The following is a 25,552-nucleotide window of genomic DNA, read 5'->3' as shown; positions in this document are numbered from 1 at the left end:
CCAAGCCTGGCATGTGAGCTTAATCCCTGGGATTCACAGGTTGAAGGAAAGAACCAACTCCTGCAAGCAGTCTGCTGACCTCCATGCTTGCAATGTGTGTAGCACATAGGAACTCTATCTCTCACTCTCTGTCTCTGTCTCTGCCTCTCTCTCTCTCTCTCTCTCTCTCTCTCTCACACACACACACACACACACTCACACACCCACATACACACACACACACACACACTGACAAATAGGCAAAGAAATATGGTTTTTTTTGTTTGTTTGTTTGTTTTTTTGATTTTTTGCTTTTTTTTTTTCAAGACAGGGTTTCTCTGTATAGTCCTCCTGGCTGTCCTGGAACTCACTCTGTAGACCAGGCTGGCCTCGAACAGAAATATAGTTTTTAAAGAAGAAGGAACTGGGGAGAGGACCAGAGCTCATATTACAGAATCCATGTAAACAGCCTGTAATCCCAATACCCATGTCAACAGCCTATAATCCCAATACCCATATCAACAGCCTGTAATCCCAATACCCATGTAAACATCCTATAATACCAATACCCATGTCAACATCCTATAATCCCAATACCCATGTCAACAGCCTGTAATCCCAATACCCATGTCAACAGCCTGTAATCACAATACCCATGTCAACAGCCTGTAATCCCAATACCCATGTCAACAGCCTGTAATCCCAATACCCATGTCAACAGCATGTAATCCCAATACCCATGTAAACAGCCTGTAATCCCAATACCCATGTCAACAGCATGTAATCCCAATACCCATGTCAACAGCATGTAATCCCAATACCCATGTAAACATCCTATAATACCAATACCCATGTCAACATCCTATAATCCCAATACCCATGTCAACAGCCTGTAATCCCAATACCCATGTCAACAGCCTGTAATCACAATACCCATGTCAACAGCCTGTAATCCCAATACCCATGTCAACAGCCTGTAATCCCAATACCCATGTCAACAGCATGTAATCCCAGCACTCAAAGCACTTAAGGCAGAGATGGGCAGAACCTTGGGCCTTGCTAGCAACCAGGCCAACTGAATCATGAATTCTATGACAATGACAGAAGACATTGACAATGACCTCTGCCCTCATGTTCTTACAACAGACAGCGGAGGACAGGAGAAATGGAAGCTAAAGAGCTGGGTACCCCTGCAGGAAGAGGCACACCCCGAGCCCATATGGCATAGAATCTGAGAGAGAAAGACAATCCCAGAGGAAGCAGCATTGACTATGCCTATGCCCAAGTGAACAAGTAAGATGCAGGCCTGTAATCCCAGCCACTCGGGGGAGGGGGCTAAGGCAGGAAGACTGAAAACTCAAGGCCTGGCAGGGCTACAGAATGAGTTCAAGGCCAGACTCCACAACTTAAATAACTTACTGAGACTCTACTTCAAATGGAAAAAAAGAAAAAAATTGGGGCTGGCAAGATGGCTCAGCAGTTAAGATTCCTCACTGTTCTTCCAGAGCACCCAGGTCCAGTTTCCAGCACCCACATGGTTCACAAGCCTCTGTAGCTCCAGTTCTAGGAGACCTGACACCCTTTCTGCTCTCCATCAACACCAGGCAAAAATGTTATGCAGACACACTACATACAGAGAAAACACACTTACACAAAATAATATGTATTTTAAAAGTAACTAAAAGGAGAAAACAGATGGGAAGGCCCAGGAAAAGGCACCCAGGCCACCCTGCAAAGTCCTTCCCAACCGGCCAGGCCCTGTGGGTTCAGCCTCCCTCTCCACACTAGAGAACCGCACTTCCTGGCGCCCACCACTGTCTCTGGCTGTCTACATGGGTCTCTGCCATGAACCCAGAGCAGGCAGATCCTAAAGAAACAGCACTGAGACTTGTCTCCATCCGTCTTGGCACTGGGGGCCCTGTGGTGCGCTGGTAGGATCAACACACAGAGGCACAGATGAATATATGGTCAGAAAAGCTGACCTCTTCAGTAGCTAACCTCCCAGAGCTAGACCCTCTAGTTCCAGAACCCAACTCACCTTGGGATCCAGGTCAAAAAAGCTGTAGTACTTAAATCGCAGCCAAAGCACGTCCCCAGCCTTGACACCTTGCTGCATGAGGCACCGTGATGAATCCAGCCACCTGGGTATGGCAGAAGCAGAGTCAGGATACAGAGAAGGCCCTAGAAGCAGGAGGCAGGGTATAGGCAAGCTAGGCCTTGGGTAGGGTGGCCTAGGTGTGGGCCATGCACCTGCTGTGGAGCTGGGTCTTGTCAGGCAGGGAGCTGGGCCTCGGCAGGCGCTGGAGCAGGAGAGGGTCGGGTGGTGGCTGTGGCCGGCTCAGCATGTGGTAACAAGCCTCAGTCTGGGCGCTGTCCGAGAAGTGTGCTGGCATGCCTCGGAATAAGGTGGGAGCTACACCTGCGGGGCAGGTGGGATTCAGTCAGGCCTGGCCGTGGACCCGACCTCACACACCGCACTCTGCCCCGGCCCCAGCCCAGACTAGCCGTGCTCACTCACCACCAGCTAAGACAACCTTTGTCAGGTCGTGTACCTCCTCCTCAGGCTCCTTCTCTTTCTTCTTCTTGTCCTTCTTTTCTGGAGCCCGCAGCAGAGACAGCTCCTCCGGGTGCCTGATACCTGCAGGGAGAAGAGCTCAGCACCAAGGGGCTGCTACGTTACCTTCCTACCTCCCACATAAGACACCCGGGAGAGGTCACAGCCCTTCGGCAAACTGGAGAAGAGGCTATAGCAAGAAGGAGGTTATGTGGCCTGGGGAAGGGAAGGGGCCCCAACTACTCACTCAGGAGGCGGCAGATGGCAGCCACAGTCTGGAACAGGGGCTTGGAGAAGCTGGCCCGGAGACGCAGCACACGTCTGTTAGGCAGTCGCAGGATGACAGGTCGGTGCTGTGGCCCAAAGAAGAGGCGGGCATCTGCCAGAATCCCATACTTGTCCAGAGTCCAGTGTGTCTGCAGCAGCCACTGCCTCTTCTGCTCCCACCAAATGGCATGGTCAGACCAGTCCTGCTTGCGATCTGTGAGGACCCAGGGTGCCCATTGGCCTTCAAAGGCCCTGCCGAGTGTTAGCTCTGTCCCAGCACTGCTGCCACAGGCGGGCCAGGTGGGGTTGGCTCCAAAGTGATGGTGGGATAGCTCTGTGCCAGCTGACTCCTGCTAGTCCTTCTGGGCTCAGTTGTTACATCACTTCCCCAGGGGAGCGCCCCATCCCAGAATGTGGGTACCCCAAGTCAATGACCTCATCTCATATACTTACTTAGTTCATCCTTACAGTCCTGTGTGTCCTAAGGGTTGCTTGGTTCAATGTCCTTTCTCTATATATGTCTCTTTTTCTTTTTCTTTCATTTTTGTTTTTGGGGTTTTTTTTGTGGGGGGGAGCAGTGTTTCTCTGTGTAGTCCTAGCTGTACTGGAACTTGTCCTGTAGACCAGGCTGGCTTCAAACTCACAGAGATCCACTTGCCTCTCTTGTGCTGGGATTAAAGGTCTGTTAATCCTACACCCCATGTCAATGTCTGCAGGTCTTCAGGCCTTCAATATCTATTAGTTCCTACTTGGCTCAAGGTGCTTAACCTTTCTAGCGTCAGCTTTCTAGTTTGTAAGCTGTAATAATCACCCTGACTCGTGACTGCTAACCAATGTCTGCTACATGCAAAGTGCTATGTAATTTTGATACTTAAGAGAAGCATTCAGTTAGAAATGTGAATGTCACTTGTCATCTAGCCAGAAATTTGGATCATAACAATGAATGACACAGGATGATGTCTCATCCTCCCCCAACGACGTGTGAATACAGAAACAAATGGGGCAAAGGTTACTCTGGGCAGACTCCTGGAATTTGCAGAGACCCGATTTCTTGGCTTCTAGGTTCTTGTTTAGTTCTGTTTTCAGTGTTTTGAAATGGCTGTGTAGCTGAGGACAACCCTGATCTAGTGTTCCTCCAGCTCCCAAATGCTACAGGTGTATGCCTGGTTGATGCAGTGCAGAGGGTCAAACCTAGGGCTTGTGTATGCTAGCCAAGCCTGCCACCAGCTACATTTCTAGGGCCTTTCTCTGGCCCTCTCACTGAGTTTTTGGTTTTTGTTTTCTCAAGACAGAATCTCTCTGTGTTATAAATAGCCATGGACTTCCTTTGTAGAGCAGGTTGGCCTGGAACTCACAGAGATCCACCTGCCACCTGAGTGCTGGGATTAAAGGTGTGCACTGCTATACCCGCTTCCTCTTGGCTTTTTTGCTTTTACTTTTTAAACTTGAGGCAGGGTTTTGCAATGTAGGCTGAACATTTACTAGGGTTGGGACTGTCTCCATGCCTAGCAGCCTTTACTGTGGCTTTGTTCTCTTCAGGAGATTGTCCTGTCTGCCCCTTTTCTCTTTTCCAGGGATTTAGTCTGGAATCTCAGCCATGCCCTCTTCTGGAGGTTGGGGTCTCCTGCTTTATGGCTTCAGACTCTGTCTTCTACTAGGATCTGCACAGCAAGGGCCTCTCCACTCTAAGGGGCGTATCCATTGCTTCCTTCATTCCAGACTCCTGTTCACCTGGCCTTGTTGCCAGTGCTGGGACACTAAAGGCAGCAGACCTAGCCCCACCCTCCAAGCGTTGTGCTGAAGCCCACCCTGGCTGGACAGAGGAGCCTCCTCCCCAGATTGTCCCCCACCAGGAACTTTGAGACTCCAGCACATGCTTCTTACTTCTAGTAACACCTTGTGTTAATGTCAACATCACGTCTAAATGCACCTTTCTCTGTCCTGTTTGGCCTCTGGAGTCCTCATCGTCTTCCCCCCAGATGACTGGATGTTCTACTTGGGTCTCCCTGGCTACAGACTGCCTCCCCTTCAGACAAAGGGTCCTGTAAAGGTCTGCCCATATAGCCCCGCCCTTTGTTTCCAGGGGAAGCACCTAGTTCCTCAAGAAAGCCTCAGCACTCCCAGGCCGTCAGGGTACCACCAGGGCTGCCTTCCCATCTTGTTACAAATTAGGTGTCTTTACTGTCCAGAGGCCCTAACCCAAAACCTCCTCAAGTCCTTGGCATCAAGGCTAGGTCTTCCTTATTGTAGAGGCCTCTCTGGAAATCTCCTGTTCTGCCTACTGTCCAGTCCCACAGGAAGCTCTCAGCATTTCGTAGCAGCAGCTACCATGAGGAAGGTTGGCCTCACCACTGCCTGGCCATGGAGGGCTGGGGATAAGTCCCCATTTCAGGGAACTGAGATCTTGGAACTGAAGTGATTTGGCCTGAAGAGTCATGTGAGATCTGGCTGTCTGGGTATTTGGTCCTCTTGGGGCTCTTGCCATAGACTCCTAACATCTCCAGCCCCTCTGTCCTGACCCATGTCAAGTCCCCAGCTTCGTCTGACATCTAGTTTCTGAGGGACTAACCCTGTTCCCACTTCTGCTTTCACAGCTCTTTGGGCCCTGCTTCCGGCTGTTCCCTTCTCCGCCTCAGCCCTGTTATTTGGCTGCTTTGGGGCTTGTCCTGCCCACTCTGGTCCCCTGTCTTGGACTGCATCCACATAAAGGGTTGGATGGGTCTAGAAAACCTGCCTCCTATCGTTGTCCCAATTCCAGAGGCCTAGGACCCGAGCTCACAGTGAGATGCCTTCTGTCTCTGGCTATCGGGAGCTCATGGTGGGATGCCTTCCGGCTCTGGCTATCGGGGCTTTCCTGCCACCCTCCCAGGAAGTGATAGCTCTCATTCTCTGCTGGTAAGGTTGATGAGAAGCCCCATGGGGCCTTCTGGGTGACTGATATCACCCCAGCCTACTCTGCCGTAACTTCCTGTGGGGGCAGGGCCTCTCACCCCCTGTCAGCAGCCTGCCAAGTGGTTTGCTGGGGAGGACATTTAGGAGAGTAGGCACCAGGTCCCTGGGAACCTCCTGCCATCCCTCAGACCTCAGGAACATACTAGGCCTGAGCACAGGCAGATGAACAGAGGACCGTGTTGTCTGTCTCCGAGACTAGACAGGACCAGAAGGAGCTGGAGGAAGTATGGACAGGGGAAGTTGAAGAAATATCTTCTCTGGAACCAAACAGTTAGGCTGTTGCCGAGTCACTGTGACAAGGTTCTGATGAGTGGAAGCGAGAATGGCCCAGAAGAGACAGGGAGAGCTCTCATGACTGCCCGTCAGCCAAGAGGATATATAGGGTCCCGGGGACTCACTGATCTCCTCCACGATTTTCAGAAGCACCCCACCAATGTGCGACTCCCCCGTGACTCGGAGCGTGACAGACTGGGCTTCAGGGTCCTCCTCGCCCACAAACACCCTCAGCTCCCAGGAAGAGTCAATATAGTCCCCGGAGGCTGTCTTCATGCCCGCCATGGCTGCCGCTGTTTCTGCTGAGACAAGGTGAGAGACAGTGGGACTTGGTGGGCTGCCTACAAATAAGCAGGAGCCCTATGGTACCCTGGGTAGGTGGATAGGCTTTGGGGGCATTGGTACAGAGAGCTACTGTGATCCAGTCAATGTAAAACCCTCTTAACTACCCTAAGTTAGGCTGAAGAGATAGTTCCTTAGAGCCCACATTGTCCCATCAATTCCAGTTTCACAGGTGGAAACACCAAGGCCCAATACTCACTGTAGAGTCCCCTGCTAAGATATCAGAACAGGTCAACTCTCCACTCATCAGCTCCGGCAAGCCCACCTATCCCAGAAAACAAGTCCTGGCCCACAGCTCACAGCCAGTACTCTAACCCACAAAAGCCTCTGGGTTGGTGGCAAGTGTGGCTGCTGTGCATGGAATGGCTGGGCAGGGGACAAGTGAGTCCTCCGGGGTCTTTCACTTACCTAGCCTGCAAAGGACTGCAGCTGCAGGTGGCAGTGGAACACCTGTTACCCTGGCCTGGGCTGGCCTTGTCTTGCTGTTGCTTCCTTCAGAGGTCAGCCTGTGGCCTTATCGTGAAAAGTTGTGCTAGTCCCTCCCCAGGGCGGGCTGTTGGGGACAGGAAGCACATTGCCAGCATGCAGAGGGCTCCACAGGGCCCTTGCTTTTGTCACCACAGGAAATGAGGGAACAGAGCTGGGTAACACCACAAAGCTCTCTACCCCACCCCCAGGCCTCTACTGCAGCCTGCTCTTAGTGAGACTGCCTACAGGCAGCAGTGAAGCCTTTCCAATCTTTCCTGCCCTCAAACAGGACTTGTTTCCAAACTTACCAGCCTTAAATTTGCCCAAGAAGTGACATGTCAGAGCCTCTATTTACCAGCCAGAGTCATTCTGTCTCTTATGAGACCTCAATGTGATTTCCTCCACGATCCCTTATCCTGTGGGTTCTAGTGGCCCAACAGCCTCATGTCCATGCCAGGCACTAGGATGCAAACTGCTCTAAGTGCAAGGCTCAGTGCTAGCTGAGCAGGAAAACAGCATTTTCAGGGTTAATGAACTTGGTACCCTTAATGGAGGTAAGGCTTTCTTTTTTTCAGACAGGGTTTCTATGTAGCCTTGGCAATCCCAGAACTCATTATATAGATCAGGCTAGCCTTAAACTCAAAGATCTGCCTGCTCTGTCCCAAGTGCTGGGATTAATGGGTGTGTAATCCTCCACCCCCAAGGTAAGGCTTTTTTTTTTTTTTTTTTTTTTTTTGGGTTTTTGAGACAGGGTTTCTCTATATAGCCCTGGCTGTCCTGGAACTCACTCTGTAGATCAGGCTGACCTCAGAAATCCGCCTGCCTCTGCCTCCCAGAGTGCTGGGATTACAGGCATGTGCCACCAGCGCCCGGCTAAGGTAAAGCTTTCTTAAGTGTGAATAGGAGAGGCTGCTCTGAGGAGTCCTGGAGGGTGGGGGTGGAACACAGGAAGCCAGTTTTGGCAAACGCAGGACATAGTGCACCCTACTGCTGGACTCAGCATCTTGCTAGCCCAGAAAGCAGTCTTTTGGGAGCAAATGAGGAAGTTCAGTACTGGTCACAGTGCGGGAGGAAGATAATGGTGTGGAGCTCAGGATTAGAACAGCAGGAGCTGTTGTCGGGGTAACTCTCAGGTCTACTTTCTGATCCACATTGGGTCTAGGTTAGGTTAGTGTTCTCTGCATCTAGCAGGTTTACACTGACTGTACTGTACAGAATGGCAAGAACTTCAACCCAAAGTAGTAGGTAATAAGTTGTTGAGCGACACTTCCACCTAGTGGCCACCATGATAAAGCAAACAGCTCACTCTTCAGCCACCTTTCTTTCAAGACCATCATCTTAAGAGTGTCATCTTAAAAGGCAGGCCATGCTCTTAAGAGTGTTGGCTTCCAATTCAGCACTTTTGTATGTCTTAGGAGAAGAAAGTCACCAGAGACCATAGAAACGTATAACCACGCCTGACTGGCTTGTTTTATTGAGGAGGGACATGGGTAAGAACAAGTAAAGACAGCTGGGACCCTAGGTTGGGAAGAATACCCTCCCCTCCCCGTATGCACCCACTGCCCCAAATAAAAAATAACCAACTATAGGGGAGCAGCCGAGACAGTGACGGGGAGGCTGGGAGTGGGCAGGAAGGACTCGGAACTGAGGGCAGCAGTGAAGAGACCATGCGTGTGCTGGGAGGGCCCGAGGTGGCGCTGGATGAGCCTGTCTTCCTTGTAGGCATGTATAAATATAAAGATAAGCCTTTCTTCTCCCCCTCTGCCCAGTGCTGCTCGCCACCGTCCCAGCTCGCCTTTCCTCATCGGCGAAGGGAAGAGGGGAAAAGCAAGTTATCACCGAATTGCGATCAGACCCACATCCATCAGCTTCTGGATCTTCTGTGCTATTACAGGATTCTTTAAGTGTCTAGGAGAAAAGATACAGTTAACTGAAACGTGTTCTTAGAGAGTTGCTATCCCCCTCCACACCAAATTCCTTGGCTTGCAGAGCATTCTCAAAAACCCCGTGCAGGCCAAAGTCCTTTTACCAGGCAGGCCATGGAGAATCTTCCTATCCTAACAGGAGTCTGCGCGGATGAAAGCCTAGCATAAATGGCCTTCCCAAGAGAAGCTTAGGCCTTCAGAGTAACAGGAAAAGAAAGCCCAAAGGCTCTCTGTAGCACCAATGTTTTCTGTTAAGAATTCTAGAGATGGTCCAGTGGTTACTGATGGAGAGAGAACTCAGAGCACTTACTGCACCCACAGTAGCTCTCAACCCTCTGTATATCCAGTTCTAGGGGGTCTGACACCCTCGTCTGTCCTATTCAAGCACCAGGTACACATACATACATGTAGGCAAAATGCTCATGCACATAACCTAAATCATACATTGAAAATTCTTTAGATAGAACTCCCTCCCCGCCCTCCCGTTCCCCAGCATCCCCACCAAACTTACTCGCTCAAAGCCTGGGGGTCCTTTTGCATCTGCTCCAGGATGAGCCTCATGGCTGGGTCACTCATTATCTGCTGCACCTCAGGGTCAGCCATGGCCCGCCGCTTCACATCCTCAGGACTATCATGTCTGTTGTACTGTGCCATCATACAGCGTTGGTAACCATCTGCAGCTTCCTGCATTCCAGAAAAGACCAAGGGAGGCAGGAGTCAACACTGTTTGGCTCACTGCTTTAGCAGGTCCAAGACAACAGATCATTGACAAAGGGGGAAAAAAAGAGACAAAAGAAACTGAAGCATTTGGGAAGGACACAAAGGATCACAGAAAACACTCAAAGGAGAAACCAATGGGGGTGACTCTTACAGGCCAAAAGCAGCCCACCTTACAGCTGGAGTCCAGGTCTAACGCCTTCTGGTACACATCCATGGCTTTTGTATAGTCCTTCATGGCTTCCAGAGCAGCTGCTTTCCGTGTATAACCCTTAACTACCAAACAGGATAGGTAAGGCACCAACTCAGTCACTCTGAGACCCTCCCCTTCTTTCTACATGCTTCAAAACTTTTAACCTTAATCATCTCTGGGGGCAACATCAAGGCACAGGAGAAAAATGAAAAGCACTTACTGAAGGTTGGCTCTAGCTGGATGCACTCTTCACAGTCCTAGGAAGGAAGAAAAGTAATTAGGTTCTTTTCCTCCAAGGTGCACAGCAGCCAGCTACTATGCTGACTCCACTGTTCCCGTCACATCCAGGCTCCTGGGCTACTGGAGAGCAACTTAAAAGGACAAAGAGTACCAGAAAGGACAGCTCCAGATAACCAACCCCTCAAAGCTGGTCAACATGAATAGGTGGGATACTTCTCCCAGAGAGCAAGCATACTGTGCCTTAAAACTTGTGTTCAAAAGCCTTACACACTTTGGACAAGCAGAAAAATTGAAACAAATCATCTCCAGGTTCCAGACCAGCCAGGACTATATGAGACTCTTAACTCAAAAAAGAGGACTACTAGCCTGGCGGTGGTGGTGCACCCCTTTAATGCAAGCACTTGGGAGGCAGAGACAGGCGGATTTCTGAGTTCAAGGCCAGCCTGGTGTACAGAGTGAGTTCCAGGACAGCCAGGACTACACAGAAGCCATCTTAAAAAAGAAAAAGCTGGGCGGTGGTGGCGCATGCCTGCAATCCCAGCACTCTGGGAGGCAGAGGCAGGTGGATTTCTGAGTTCGAGGGCAAGCCTGATCTACAGAGTTGAGTTCCAGGACAGCCAGGGCTACACAGAAAAACCCTATCTCGAGAAAATCCAAATCCAAAAAAAAAAAAAAAGAAAAGAAAGGAAAGTTTGCTGGTACCAGAGCCAATCCTTACCAACCAGGGCTGCTATTGCCTTATAAGCTAATCAGGTTTTGATGTCAGTCTTGCAGCCCTAACTACAGTGATGTCATGTAGTGACAATTCTGAAATTTTGGTTTTTGTTTTTTGTTGTTGTTTTTTTTTTTTTAAAGATTTATTTATTTATTATATGTAAGTACAATGTAGCTGACTTCAGACACTCCAGAAGAGGGAGTCTGATCTCATTACAGAAGGTTGTGAGCCACCATGTGGTTGCTGGGATTTGAACTCAGGAACTTCAGAAGAGCAGTCAGTGCTCTTAACCGCTGAGCCATCTCTCCAGCCCCCGAAATTTTGGTTTTTTAAAAACCACAGATATATTGTAAGAATGTGCTTTCATTTTAATCCCAGGTATAGGATGTGGGGCTACTTTGGACTGTCTGAGGTAGCTATGATTTGCCTCATGTTCTAACAAAGGCGTGGTTTTGTCAGCTGCAGATAGGTTTCTGCAATTGTGTGATGTTTAGAATTCTGGGAACCTTTTAGAAGGTATAGGTAATATAAATGCTAGGGCCCCAATAGGTGGGGGTTGGTAGTTGTTCACGGTGGTTGGATACAATTTGTTAGCAGTCATGTCCAGGGATCTCTCTCTTCTCCCCTCTATCCTTTCTACCCTATCTAGTGATGGGGATGATGATGATGATAAAGGGTGGGAAAAAGAACCAAGTAGCAAAGACCAGCCACAATGTTACTTTTGGCTACACCCAAAGGTGATGGCACCAAACATAAAACTTGAAGCCAAGCAGTGTGACACATCTCTAATTTCAGTAGAGAGGCAAGGCATGAGGTCACGTTTGAAGCCAGCTTGGGCTTATACTAGTGAGACCCTGCTGAACAACAAAAGCAGGAGCTGAAGACCTGGCTGAGTCAGGGAAGCGCAGGCATGAGACCTGCATTCACTCTCCAGGCCCATCTAAGAAGCCAGACACAGCAGGACACACTTCTAATCTCAAGGCTGGGGCTTACAGCAGCAAGTGAAATCTCAGAAGCCCTGCCTACAGCAGCTGTGGGACAGTCACCAGGTTGCTGAAAACATGTACTTAGATACAGAATCAGGTGTTGTAGCTGCTGGCTAGAAACTTGTCATACAAGAGGCTGAGAGACAAAAATTGTGAGTTTGATACGTCATAAAATATTATGAAAATAGAAAATGGCTTGGCAGTTAAGAATACTTATTGCTAGGCCGAGCAGTGGTGGCGCACGCCTGTAATCCCAGCACTCTGGGAGGCAGAGGCAGGTGGTTTTCTAAGTTCAAGGCCAGCCTGGTCTACAGAGTGAGTTCCAGGACAGCCAGGGCTACACAGAGAAACCCTGTCTCAAAAAAACCAAAAAAAAAAAAAAAAAAAAAAAAAGAAGAATACTTATTGCTGTGGCAAGGACCCGAGTTCACTTTCTGGCAACCACTTGCTAGCTAGAAGCCATCCATAACTTATTCTAGGGGAGCCAATGCCCTCTTCTGACCTGAGAACATGAGGTTTCATACCCGGCACACACATGTATAATGCAGGCTAAATACTCATACACATTAGAAAAACAATACAGAACGAAAAGAGAAGAACACTAAGAATGTAGAGAAAAAAGCCCCAGGAGATGTAGGGAGGGCACAGGAACCACATGGCTTACATAAGCTCAACTCTTAAGGGCTCAGGGGTCAGGCAGACACAGGCCTCAAATTTCTTACACACACTACTACTGTCAACTTAGAATCTTAATACAAACATTAACTTGCTGAAGGCAGGACAAGAAAAAGAGGCCTGGCTCTCTGCAAAGGCTTACAGTAACTCTAGGTTTCACCTCAAGTAACCCCAGCACAATTCCCAGGCCTCACCTTGAGTGCCAGTTGAAACTCCAGGAGCTTGGTGTAGCAGGCAGCACGGTTGCTGTACAGTTTGGCATCTCTTGGGTTCCTTTTAATGGCTTCTGTATAGTGCTTCATGGCCTGAGGGTAGTCCCCTAGACAGTTACATAAGAATGACTTCTATTAGCTCAGCTGGCCTGAACTGCAGCCCTATCTCAATCTCGAGTATTAGGACTGCCATGTGCACCACCTTGTCTAGCCAGCTACGAATGATTTGCTTCTGCTATTTTGGCTTTTGTGACAGGGTTTCTCTGTGTAGATCAGGCTAGCCTCAAACTTAAGGGGTTCTGGAACCTCTAATGACCTTCCTGTCTCAGTATATATATATATTAGATTCAACCCCAATTACCACACCCACAACCACACAAAGAGGATTTTTTATTGTTGTTGTTTTTGAGACAGGGTCTCACTAAATACCATCAACTGGCCTGAATTCTTTTTTGTAGACAAACCTGGAAAACTCTTCCTCTAGAGTTCCTGCCTCAGCTAAGAGTGCTAACTGGGATTAAAAATGCAAGCACTTCCCTCCCAAAATTGGCAGGGTGGTAGTAGTACCTGTCTTTAATCCTAACAATCAGGCAGAGGCAGATAGATCTGAGTTCCAGAACAGTCAAGGATACACAGAGAAACCCTGTCTTGAAAAACCAACACCCTTCCTACAAGCCACAACATTCAGCAAAAAAAAAAAAAAAAACTTTTATGATAACCAAAAACCACCTTTCTCTCTCCTGCAAAGTATGCCTTGCAAGCAGGCACAGGAAGCCACACATCAGAGCTGAGGCTTTCTCGACAGTGCGGTACCTTTCTGGAAGCATTCATTGCCCTTGTTTTTCTCCTCCAAAGCCAAGTCAGGGTTGATATAAGCCAGTCTCTCTTGTTCCTTCAGAATTTTCTCTGCCTAAACAAACAAAAACAGTAACAAAAATTATTAGCATAGTAATCTAAACATCTAAATACTGACTATACTGGAAGGCTAAATTAGAATTAAAACCAAAACATTTTTATACTTATTTGTGTGTGTGTGTAGAGATCAGAGACAACTTGAGGTGGTTCTCTTTAAGTTCCCTAGATAACAAGTTCTCTAGATTGAACTCAGGTTGTCATGCTTAGTGGCAAGGACACTAACCTGCTCTGCCCTTTAGGTGACCCCTAATTAGGATTTTGAGTTTCAGAGTTCTAGGGCAAGATTTTCATCTCATTCTTGGGCTGGAGAGATAGCTCAGAGATTAAGAGCACTGACTACTCTTCCAGAGTTCCTGAGTTCAACTCCCAGCAACCACATGGTGGTTCATAACCATCCATGAGATCTGACACTCTTTTTGTGTCTGAAGATAGCTACAGCGTACTCAAATAAATAAATCTTTTTTTTTTGGAGACAGGGTTTCTCTGTGTAGCCCCGGCTGTCCTGGAACTCAGAAATCCTCCTGCCTCTGCCTCCCAAGTGCTGGGATTAAAGGCATGCGCCACCACTGCCCAGCTAATAAATCTTAAAAAAAAAAAAAAAAACTTAGGAAAGCACACTGTTAAAGCAGAATATGACTTGCATATGTTTGATTCAAAACCATGCCCTTAGGTTGGAGCTATAGTTTAGGTGGTAGACATGGCTGTTTAACATACATGACGACTTACATGCAATCACAGTACTAACTGTTGTGGCAGCCTATTCCTGTGATCTCAGGATGTGGGCAGAGGGATAAGGAGTTTAAGGCCCTAGGAGGCTTTGTAGCTTTGTCTTGCCCTCTACACCTACACTGTGGCATGTACAATCCCAAACAAATACATGTATAAAGTGTAAAAACTAACAAGAGAAGGGGGCTGGAGAGGTGGCTCTGCTGTTAAGAGCACTAACTGCTCTTCCAGAGGTCGTGAGTTCAATTCTCGGCAACCACATGGTGGCTCACAACCATCTATAACAGGATATGAAAACAAATAACCAAACAACCAAGAGAAACAAGCAACCGTCTGTAGCAGGATATTTCTGGAGAGTCCGTGAGGGACTGGTTGGAGTCCTTCACTATGGTACCCAGGCTAGTTCTGAACTATACTCCAGAGTTCTTTACTCCAGAGAAGCTCAGGTACAGTCATGTGCTACAATGCTGAGCCTGACAAATCCTTTTGTGAAATTACTCCCTGTGGTGGTGGTTTGAGTAAGTCTCAGGTATTTGAATGAGTAGTGTAGGGGTGGGGAATGGGCTATGGAATTGTTAAAGGAAGTGTGTAACTGTGTGTGGACTTTGGGAGGTTTCAAATGCCCATGCCAGGATCAGTTTGCTATTACTCCAGCGCCCATGTGCCTGCCACCATGTTCCCCATGATAAGGAACCAAACCTCTGAAACCATTAGCAAGTCCGTCAGTGAAATGTTTTCTCTTGCTAGGCATGCAGCACACAGCACATGCCTTTAATTCCAGTGCTTGGGAGAGACAGGCGGATCTCTGCAAGTTCAAGACCAGCCTGGCCTATAAATAGTTCCAGGTCAGCCAAGGTGGTTATACAGACAAACCCTGTTTCAAAAACAAAACCAAACCAAAAAAAAAAAACAACAACAACAACAAAAAACAAAAAAAATTTTCTTGTAAGAAAAGATCTACCTTGGTCAGCAAACAAGAAAGAAAAAGAAAAAGTTGCCTTGGTCATGCTGTCTCTTCATAGCAACAGGAGTGAGTGCAAGACACTCCACTACATTATTTATTACACATGGTATCATACCACTCTGGCTACCAAAATAATGAGACTGGGCATCGTGGTGCAAGTCTATAATTCCAGCATTCAGACAGATACCAAGCAATAGGGCTAGAATCATTTAAAAAACACCCCAACACATACAAAACTAAAATAAGAAAAAGGCACCTGACAGCCCTGTTCTTTACAGACCTACCTGCTGGCACTTCTTGAGCACATCTGGAGTACGGTGCTCTGCCAGAGACTTGTTGTAGAAATGGATAGCATCCTTGTACCTTTCTTCTTTGAAATAGGAATTGCCAATTCGGGCATAAGCTCTGATGAAGACAAGGGAAAAGGTAGAGTCAGAAACAGGTCAATCCTCAAAGAAAATACAAACTGACTCTACACAAAGCTGGCTCAGCAGCCTGGAAACCCAGCTCTCAACAAGGGTTTCAGGCCCTGGCATGGTGGGTTCAGTGGCATACTTGGCGATCTGCCGGTAGTCCTCTCGGTTCTCTCTGCCCACTTCAATGGCCTTCTCACAGAGCTCCCGGCATTTGTTATAATCGCCCTTCTCAAAGTGCACAGCTGCCATGCAGAAGGGTGAGAAACAGTCAGACAGTTCTTGCTTTTTCCCTCAAGAGTGCCGAACAGCTCTCTTGCCCCTGTTTCTACACCTCACCTGCTTGATTAGTTATGTAAGTCATATTGGTAGGATCCAGTTCCTTGGCCCTGTCATAATGCTTCAGGGCCTTGTCGAAATCTTTCTTCTTGTAGGCATCATTTCCCAACTCCTTTTCTTTCAGTGCCTAAATGGGGTTGAAAAGGTGAGCGCTTAACATCACTACCACATGGCAGCAAGAGCAGCACAGTGCATGCTCTGGTACAGGTATCAATGTGCCACCAACAATACCAGGAAGTCAGTCCTCCCTCAAAAGGCCCCTTCTACACTAGCCAGAGTCAAGTGAGCCAGGGCTCAAGTGTACTTTACCTTCATTTCCAGACCCTGACTCCTTTTTTCCCATCTACTCTCTTGGATCTTTACCAGGCAGCAGAGGGCTTCTGAGGGAGAGGAAATCCTCTCAACTCAAAGCAACTAAAGAAGATGATATAATTTGATGGCAGGTTTTTAATGAGAAGTAGTCACAAGCTGCCTGTTGTGGCTATCTTGAGATCTTAGCTGTTAGGGAACAGCAGGCACAGTACAAGGATCAGAAAGGGCCAAAAGAACAGGAGTTTTCTGAACCGCTCTCTCCACCCACACAGAGGGCCTTTTTCCAGCTGAGACACCCTGAGCAACCAACACTCACCCATTTAAGAATACTAAATTTGGCAACAATCTGCTGTTCCTGACTATGAGAGGGGAAACAATTCTTTAGGCACATGTCTCTTGCTCTGGAAGAGAGCTGCCAAGTGGACACCCACCTGAAACCACATCCAATCAGGAGGCCAAAGCCTCAGGACTGATGTAGACACCATGCAGGATGACAGCAGGGCCTACTACCCCTCACAATTACAAAAAACAGGTTTTCCCTGTGCAACACATACTGCTTCTACCTCACAATCCTCCTGTAGCCACAAGAATTCTTTCTGATGTATCTTATATATCTATTATAAAAATGTTTCCGGGGGCTTGAAAACTGAGCAGCAATTAAGAACACTTGTTGCTCCAGCAGAGGTCCCAAGTTCAGTTCTCAGCTCCTACATAGTGCTTCACAACTATTCATTGTTACAGTCCCCTTCCTGTAACCTCCATGGGCACTGCATTCATGTGGTGCAGATACACACATGCAGGGAAAACAAACACTCATACGCATAAAACTTTTTGGGGGGTATAGGGGTGGTATTCAAGACAGGGTTTCTCTGTGTTGTCCAGGCTGTCCTCAACCTCAAGAGAGCTACCTGTCTCTGCCTACCAAAGGCATGCACTACCATTATCTGGCAAAAAAAAAAAAAAAAAAGAAAGAAAGAAAGAAAGAAAGAAAGAAAGAAAGAAAGAAAGAAAGAAAGAAAGAAAGAAAGAAAAGAAGAGAAAAAGGAGAAAAAGTTGTTACTACACATTTTTTTTCTTTGTTGCTGTTCATTTTGGTTCTAGGAGACAGTTTCTCTGTGTAGTCCTGGCTGTCCTGGAACTCACTCTGTAGAACAGAATGGCCTTGAATTCAGAGATCTGCCTGCCTCTGCCTCCCAAGTGCTGGGATTAAAGGTGTGCACCACCACTGCCCAGCTATGGAGACAAAGGCAGGTAGGTCTCTGAGTCTGAGGCCAGCATAACCTGGCAAGTTCTAGGACACATAGGCCTATCCTATACTACACTATACTATAGAAACTTATCAAAATATAAACAAACTTACTTTTAAAATTTTTCCTTTTAAAATTTTTACATGGCAGTTCATAACTGTCTATACTCCAAGATCTGACACCATTACTCAAAACATACATGCAGGCAAAACACCAATGCAGGCATTAAAATTTTTTATCATGTGTTTTACATGCACATGTTTACATACTACTGCATGCATATCCGATGCCCATAGAGGACAGAAGGTATCTCATTCTATATCTGGAGTTACCAATGGTTGTATATCACCAAGTGGGTGCTGGGAATCAAAACTGGATCCTCTGGAAGAACTTCTAATCTCTACCTAACAGTTGCAAAATATTCATTTCTGTCCTAGTACCATGTAGGCAGAAATCAGGTTATGCTTGGCAGCAAATACCTTTCCCTACTAAGTCATTTCACTGATCCTCTGATGTATTTTAACTATTTTGTTTTCAGGCATAATTTCACTATTGCCCAGGTGGGTCTCAAAACACAGACTAAGTACAAGTGTGGTGCACAGACACAGGGCAAAACACTCATACATATCGAGTAAAAATAAAGCTGCACCTGTTACCCCAGTGTCTGGGAGGCAAAGGCAGACAGATCTCGGAGTCTAAGACCAGCCTGTTGTATAGTAATACCCTATCTCAACACTAACAACCAACCACATAAAACACAAAAAACTTACTAATTCGAGCAGTTGAGGAGACTTATCCTAAGTTTAAGTCCAGTCTAAGATGTTGAATAAAACTGTTCCTTCAAGTGTCTCCAGGCATTTCTAGGCAGGCATTCTACAAACTGAGGTATACCCCTAGCTCCAAACCATTTCTCAGCTACAGTCTGTAGATAAAGCCATTTGACACTCTTATTTCTAATTGGTTTGGCAGTATGTAAATTGTGATAGTTTAGAGGAGAAAAACCAAGACCTGCTTCTTATTCTCTGGAAGATCTTCTTCCATTGGTTCTGGCTTGGCCTCCTTTTTGGGAGGAGGTGGGGGCGGGGGTGTTGCTGCCTCTTCCTCTTCATCCATGCTGCCCAGATCAACCCCCAGGAGGACACTGAGAGTCGTCATGACCCTGGGATCTTGTAGTTTCCTAGATTGATCAAAACAAAGAATGGGGTGGAGAAATGGCTCTACAGTTAAGCAGGCATACTATTCTTGCAGAGACTCAAGTGTGTTCCAGGACTCAGGCTTGGCAACTCCCAACCTCCTGAAACTCGAGCTCAAGAAGATTTAAGACCTCTAAGTCTCCTCAGGCACCAGAACTCACGAGTACATTCCCACATATAATAAAAACTAAAATTTCAAGCCAGGTGTAGTAGCATACACCTTTAATTCCAGCACTTCAGAGGCAGGTAGATCTCTTAAATTCAAGGTCAGCCTGGTCTACAGAGGGAGTCCAAGGACAACACAGAATCAAAGTTAAAATAAGTAAGTAAGTACATAAACAAATAAATAAGTATTTTCAAAGAGAAATGAAGGCTTGAAGAGATGCCTCAAAAAAATTAAGAATGACTGACTGTGGTTCTAGCATAAGGGCCAGAGTTCAGATCCCAGTACCCATATCAGGTGGCTCACAAACACTCTACTCCAGCTGTAGGATAGGAGAAACCAAAAACAAACAAAAACTTTAAAAAAGCCAACCAATCGGGGAAGTGGCAGTGCATGCCTTTAATCCTTTAATCCCAACAATTGGGAGGGAGAGGCAGGCGGATTTCTGAGTTCAAGGCCAGCCTGGTCTACAGAGCAGAGTTCCAGGACAGTCAGGGCTACACAGAGAAACTGTCTTGAAAAACAAAACAAAACAAGCCAACCAAGTCAGCTTCGATTGTGCATCCCTTTATTCCCACACTTAAGAGGCACTTAAGAGGTTGGTGGGGCTCTCGAGTTTGAGGCTGGTCTGATGCAAATAGTGAATTCAAGAACAGCCAGGGTAATGCTCTAAAAAAATATAACAAGAACATCAAAAGCAAGAAAATAATCTACGTGCTGGAATTAGAGATGTGTACTACCAAGGCTGGTTCTTTACCTGGGTAAACAGAGCCCTATACCTGGATAATCCTTGCCTACTAATATGAGTACAAGCTCAGAGACAGCATTTGCCTAGGATGGCAAGGGCCAGGATTTGATCCTTAGCATTACAAAAATAAGCAAAGCTAGAATTCTAGGAGAGACAGGATTAGAAGTAACACTCTGAGTGTTTTGCTATTATAAGCTGCCTGACCTTTTTATTAATAAATGCAAATTATAAAACCTGTCCTAGGTTGCCTGTTGCCTCAACTTACGTGCCCAGGTCTGAAGGCTTGTTCTGTAGCTGCTCTATAAGTTCCCTGTAGGTGGGGTCACTGAGCAGTGTCCTTGTCCTGGGATCATTCTCCAACTTCTGGTACAGATTAGGCAGGTTGAATGGATTCATGAATTTCCTCTCTGTCCAAATGAAAGACAGTACACTAGTATGAAATGTTAACTTGAGTCTCTATGACATCAAACATACGCCACCTACCACCTTCCTTCACTTTGGGGATGGTACTGTTTTAAAAATTAATCCCATTACATAAAAGAGAATGCTGAGTACCCACCTGCCAACCTGGCCTCCATGTTCTGCAAGCCCTCCTTAAGCTGGAGATTATTGGCTTCATGTTTTAAACCTTCTTCATAGGTTCGTTTGGCTTCTTCAAACCGGTTTAGGAACTCAAGGGCTGCTGCTTTTCTTGAATAACCCTGAACAGGCCCCAAATTATAGTAAATAGAGGTCATGCAGAAGTAAATTCAGATCAACTCAAAGAGCCTATTAGGGTTTTGTTTCTATTCATTTAATGCATCAGGGTGTTCTCCCTGCATGTATACCTGTGCATCACATGTATGCCTGGAGTCTACAAAGGCCAGAGGACGGCAATGGTTCCCTGATACTGGAGTTAAAAGACATTTCTCATCCACCATGTGGATGATGAAAAGTATGCCCAGGTCCTCTGGAAGAGGCTACCAGTGCTGTTAACAAAGGAGCTACCTCACCAGCCCTCCCTTTTTTTCCTAAGACAGGGTCTCATGTAGCTGGGGTGGCTTCAAATTCCACCTGTCTCTACTTCCCAAGAGTTGGGATTAAAGGCATATGCTACTCTGGTTGGCCCTCCGGTCATGTACTTTTTAGACCCAAATGATACTCACATGAAGGCCAACCAGCAAATAGGGAAAGTATACAACACCAACGCTGATACTAAAAGAATCCTGACAAAGGTGCATAAATCTCCATGCAACCCATGGCCACAAGCTATCATTTAGTAATGCTTCATTTCTTATCTATACAACTAATAAAACCTGTTTTACAATTGATAGTAACAAACTTGGAGAAATAAGTGTTCCCTTCAAGGAGTGAGTGCCTTCAGACAGGGTAGGCAGACAGGTCATAAGGAGCAACTATATTCAGCTGGATAGGTCAGGAGGGCCTGCTAATTAGGAATTACAGACAAGACCCAAAGTCCTTAGGAAAACTGTACAGAGTGCAACTCTTCAGCTTACCTTGCCCCAGTCAGGCTTCAGGTCAACAGTCTTGCAGCCGTCCTCGTAGGCCTTCTGGTAGTCTCCTTTCTTGGCATAGGCTGCAGAGCGATTGCTATAGAGCACATGGTTCTGAGGATCTAGTTTAATAGCCTCAGAGTAGCACTGTAAGGCATCATCAATGTTCCCAGCACTCAGGGCCTTATTGCCCTTCTCCTTTAGCTCGTTCACCTGAGGAAGAAAGGCAGGCATCAATACAGCTTCACTCCATAGAACTAAATTCTCTCCCCTGGGGTGTTAGATTTTACTTATTCTTCCAAAGTATCGACTAGTTGGCCACTACTGATCAATAAGAGAAAAATGTGAATCCATCCATGTTCTCCACACTTCTGGAAACTAGCAGGGAAAACAAAGCAGAGGCATGAAGACTTCTCTGTCTACCACTGCAGAAAACTCAGCTCCTCCAGTGCAAACTGTCTGTCTCTGAAAAGCAAATTCACTTGTCAAAGCTTTCCAAAGACCTGAATTGTAGTAACTGGAGATGGCTCACTTGTTAGGAGCATTGGCTGTTCTTCCAGGAGACCTGGGTTCAATTCCCAGCAACCACACAGCTGCTCCCACATATCTGTAACTCCAATTTCAGGGCTTCTGACAGCCTCACACAGATATATATATACATACAGGCAAAACACCAATAAACATAAAACTAAAAACAAAATCTAAATGGTAAATAAAGTGAGTGTAAGAGGAGCTGAGCACTCTCAGATACATGACTGAGCACGGTGGCACACACCTACACTCCCAGTACTCAGAAAGTTCAGGCTGATGGAATCTGAGTTCTAGGTTATATAGAAACCACTGTCTCAATAAACTCAAGATGGGGCCCCAATGAAATAAAGGATATGTTAAAAAAAAAAAAAATCCCTCAGGCCTGACAATTTAAGTTGGATACTGGACGGTAAAGCATGAAAAAGAACCAAGCCCACCAAACTACCCCCAATGGCCACCCACGCACGCGCTCTTATGCTCTCTAAAGCTTCAGAGTAGGAGGATGCTGTTCCTCCATGCTCATTATGGCTCTACTGCCATTTCCCATCATCAGCAAGAGCCAAAAGGACTTACTGTGCTGACCCTCAAGGATAGAGCTAGCCCCCACCAATGTTTTACTATTACTCAGGGTAAGAGGATGAAGACATCATCTAATCCCATTCCAAGGAATCCCCATTTCTCCAAATCTCCATTTCCAAGGAGCTTCATAAAGCGAAGGAATAAGCAGAGTGCTGACTTTCCTTTCCCACAGTCACCACAAACCACACCTCCGGTGTTTTCCCCCTCCTCTTTTTAACACTTTGTGACAGGGTCTCAGTTTAATTTCGAAGGCTAGCCTTGAACGTGAGATGAGATCTTCCTGTTCTGGACTCCCACTAGCTGAGATTAGAGGTCTAAAGGCTTTTCTTTTGGTTATCTGTGTGTGTGTGTGTAAAGGGTTTTTCTTAGCTGTGTTGACCTACAGAAGGTCAAAAACTTCACACTGGTAGCACACGCCTTGGGAGGCAGAGGCACACAATCTCTTCTTGAGTTGCATTCCAAACTGAGTTCCAGGATACCTAGGGCTACATGGAAACTCAAATCTCAGGAAAACAAAAAACAAAAAACTGGATATAAGGTACTTATGGGAAAAAATACAGCTTCAGAGCACACTACCACCACCACAGATTTCCCAAGACAGGGTTTCTGTGTAGCCCTGGCTGTCCTCAAACTCAGTTTGGCCTACTTCTGCCTCAGATTAAAACTACCACAGGCTCACAGCTCCATTTATTTATTTATTTATTTATTTATTTATTTATTTATTTATTTATTTATCTATTTATTTAAAATGTTGGGTGGTACAGTGAGCCCTGTGGTTTTCTCCAGTAAGGGCTGCTCTCTCCACCCCTTTATCTAGGAGGAGTGTATCAGCAAAGTCTTGCTTCATCAGACTCAGCCTTCTTGATCCTCCAGCACAGCTCCCTTTTAAAGCCAAGCATAGAGCGAGCATGAGTGGAGCAGGACTTATGTCACTGGAACTGGCACGTAGCTCACTTGATAGCTGAAACACGGAGCTGGATCCCGGCACCAAGCACAGTGACATATACCTATTATTTCAGGACTTATGAGGTGTGGCCATCTCTTGGTTATATACAGTGTGAGGCCAGCCTGAGATACACAAGAGACCCTAACTCTAGCTAGTAAGAGCAAACCACTGAGTTAGGCTGTACTGAAATTATTATAGCACCTGCTATGAAACTGTCATTTACTCATGATTCAGAAGACTGACACAGAACTTATTTCTTTCAAATGCTTTTAGAATCCCAAGGCACACCAATCAGAAACTTCCACAGAATAGAGGTCTCAATGCTCATGGAAACTGGGTTTGCCCTGTAATATCATAGGCAGGGGGCCCTGTTCTCAGGGAAGGAGGATGACAGGCAAGCAGAGGTAAGACACGAAACTGCCAAAATGCTATTCCTTTACAATAAGGCCAAGGGAGAAAGGTGCACAGTACACAAATAAACCTCATCTCTGTTTGCAGTCAGGGTCTATGTAACTATAACTGACCTGTAACTCCACTATGTAGACAAAGCTGTAAATCCGTCTGCCTCCCAAGTGTTGGGATTGAAGACCTGTGCCACCACAATGGGCATTAAGAATGTTCTGGGTTTTTTTGAGACAGGGTCTCACTACACAACTCTGGCTGTCCAATTACTTACTCCGAGATCAGCCTGCCTCTGTCTCATGAGTGCACCATTATGCCTAGCAAAAGTAAATCTTAAAATAAGTTACCTGGGGTTCTATTCTTCAAATGTACAATTTTGAGTATTCAAACTTATCTGTGTACAAGCTAATAATGCACAGGGCAGAAGTTGGAAGTCAGGGCCTCTTCCTCTAATGCTCTCCACCTTACTTTAAGACGGATCTCTCAATGAACCTGGAGCTCACAGCCTGGCCTGCGATCCTCCAGTCTCCCCACCCCCACCACGTTTTAATGGTTATCAACAGTATGAACTCAGGTCTTCATCTTTCTTCTTTTTTCTGTTTGGTTTTTCGAGACAGGGTTTCTCTGTGTAGCCCTGGCTGTCCCAGAACTCACTCTGTAGACCAGGCTGGCCTCGAACTCAGAACTACGCCTGCCTCTGCCTCCCAAGTGCTTGGGATTAAAGGCCACCACTTCCGGGCCAGGTCTTCATTTTTACACATCAAACTCCTTACCAACTGAGTCATCTCTAAGCCCACTCAAATCTGCCCAATCTTACTGTAAGTTTGCAGTCCTGGGCTCAGCCATTCCCTTACCGTCCACATGAACACCTGAACACTTGCACAGTTGTATAATGGGGGACGGGATCCCCCCCCCCCCAGGAAGGTGGGGAGGATGGCTGTGGTAGACTATAGCTCTGAATTCTCCAGGCCGTGGGTTTGATCCCTAGCACCACACACTGACTGAATGAATGATAATGGAAAACAACCTCTTTTTATTGTAACAGAGCAAGGTGCTGCTCATTTCAAAAGGCGTTTTTCTTGTCTGTACTGCAGCCTATCTATCCCAGTCACAACGTAATTACTCCAAGGGTACAAAAAGTTGACTAACCTCTCCATTTAGTCTTACTAACAAGCAGAGAGGCCCCATGGTCCCTCACAGTGGCTATTCCAGAACAAAAGGTTTCACTTTATACATCACAGCAAAAGAAATAAACTGTGCTTTTTTGTGTGTGTTTGGATGAATCACAACGGTCCAATGACAGCTTCCAAGGTAACAAAACCTCTCCAGGCCTCACAGATGCAGGCCACTGTGGCCTGAGCTAAGTCACCAAGGTAAGGACAGCAGGTTTGCCTCTGTGCCCCAGATGCTGAGCGGTAGAGGCAGGGACTTTTAGCTCCTCACTATCGGCTCACAACTAGCAAAACCCACTAAATCCCGTGTAATCGTGAACAGAATTTCCAAGGGTCAGATCCTCAGTCACCCTACAGTCACCACGAGAAAGAGGGGGAGGGGCGGCATATGTATCTGGAGCCTCAGGGAGACCTGGTGACACTGTCCGCGCTCGCCTTCTCTGCACAGTCGCGCGGGCCCTTTTCCCGGGCGCACACAGAAGCCGTGTACCCCGAAGGCTGCCGGGGTGATCGGTCACCGGATCCCTCCAAGTTCGCAGCGGCCGACAGGGGCCTCTCCGCGCTGAGGCGGCCCGGCACCCAGAAGCCTCGGGGCCCGGCCGCGGCCAGGCCTGTGTTCCCGCTCCACACGGCGGGTCGCGGGGGCGACGGGTGCTCGCCATTCTCCCCACACACACCCGACCACGACCCTCACGCCCGCGCCCCGGCCGCGCGGCCGGGCCCCCGACCACTCGCTTCTCCCCGCCAACAGGCCTGCGCTGCCCTGGAGCCCCGGCCGCCCCTCCCCCTTCACCTGCTCCATAGCCTGGCCCGGAACCCCGTTGAATCGAATTCGTCCGCTCCGCGTTCCCAACCGCACGCGCCGCCTTCTGGAACCTACTAGAAGCTGCCGGGACCCCCAGGTTACCGCC

The 25,552-nt window shown here is 47.2% G+C and overlaps 2 protein-coding genes, 1 long non-coding RNA gene and 1 other non-coding gene across 4 annotated transcripts in view; 1 reads left to right on the top strand and 3 right to left on the bottom strand.

The window, feature by feature from the left end:
• Positions 1-6,310, bottom strand: part of Fermt3 (FERM domain containing kindlin 3) — a 17,017-nt gene extending 10,707 nt beyond the window's left edge. The window contains exons 1-5 of the mRNA XM_052190876.1: positions 6,151-6,310; positions 2,781-3,014; positions 2,498-2,617; positions 2,230-2,398; positions 2,018-2,120 (exon numbers count right to left, since the gene is read on the bottom strand). Of these exons, the coding sequence (XP_052046836.1) occupies positions 2,018-2,120; positions 2,230-2,398; positions 2,498-2,617; positions 2,781-3,014; positions 6,151-6,310 (786 nt within the window). The remainder of the gene's footprint in view (positions 1-2,017; positions 2,121-2,229; positions 2,399-2,497; positions 2,618-2,780; positions 3,015-6,150) is intronic.
• Positions 6,266-17,138, top strand: LOC127691343 (uncharacterized). The gene is made up of 2 exons (XR_007979240.1): positions 6,266-6,337; positions 9,968-17,138. It is a non-coding gene; the product is annotated as an uncharacterized LOC127691343 (long non-coding RNA).
• Stip1 (stress induced phosphoprotein 1) lies at positions 8,277-25,552 on the bottom strand. The gene is made up of 14 exons (XM_052190888.1): positions 25,435-25,552; positions 21,015-21,224; positions 20,078-20,219; positions 19,784-19,925; positions 18,423-18,591; positions 15,856-15,982; positions 15,659-15,761; positions 15,388-15,508; positions 13,312-13,408; positions 12,481-12,605; positions 9,891-9,927; positions 9,650-9,753; positions 9,272-9,444; positions 8,277-8,743 (listed from the first exon to the last, which is right to left on the bottom strand). The coding sequence occupies exons 1-14, from the start codon at positions 25,441-25,443 to the stop codon at positions 8,671-8,673; spliced, it is 1,632 nt and encodes a 543-aa protein (XP_052046848.1). The 5' UTR covers positions 25,444-25,552; the 3' UTR covers positions 8,277-8,670.
• Positions 22,868-22,995, bottom strand: LOC127676534 (small Cajal body-specific RNA 4). The gene has a single exon (XR_007976007.1). It is a non-coding gene; the product is annotated as a small Cajal body-specific RNA 4 (non-coding RNA).

The sequence above is a fragment of the Apodemus sylvaticus genome, chromosome 1 (assembly GCF_947179515.1).
Source record: "Apodemus sylvaticus chromosome 1, mApoSyl1.1, whole genome shotgun sequence".
NCBI classification, from domain to species: Eukaryota; Metazoa; Chordata; class Mammalia; order Rodentia; family Muridae; genus Apodemus; species Apodemus sylvaticus.
The sequence above is the reverse complement of the archived record's forward strand: the minus strand, read 5'-3'. Positions and strand labels throughout refer to the sequence as shown.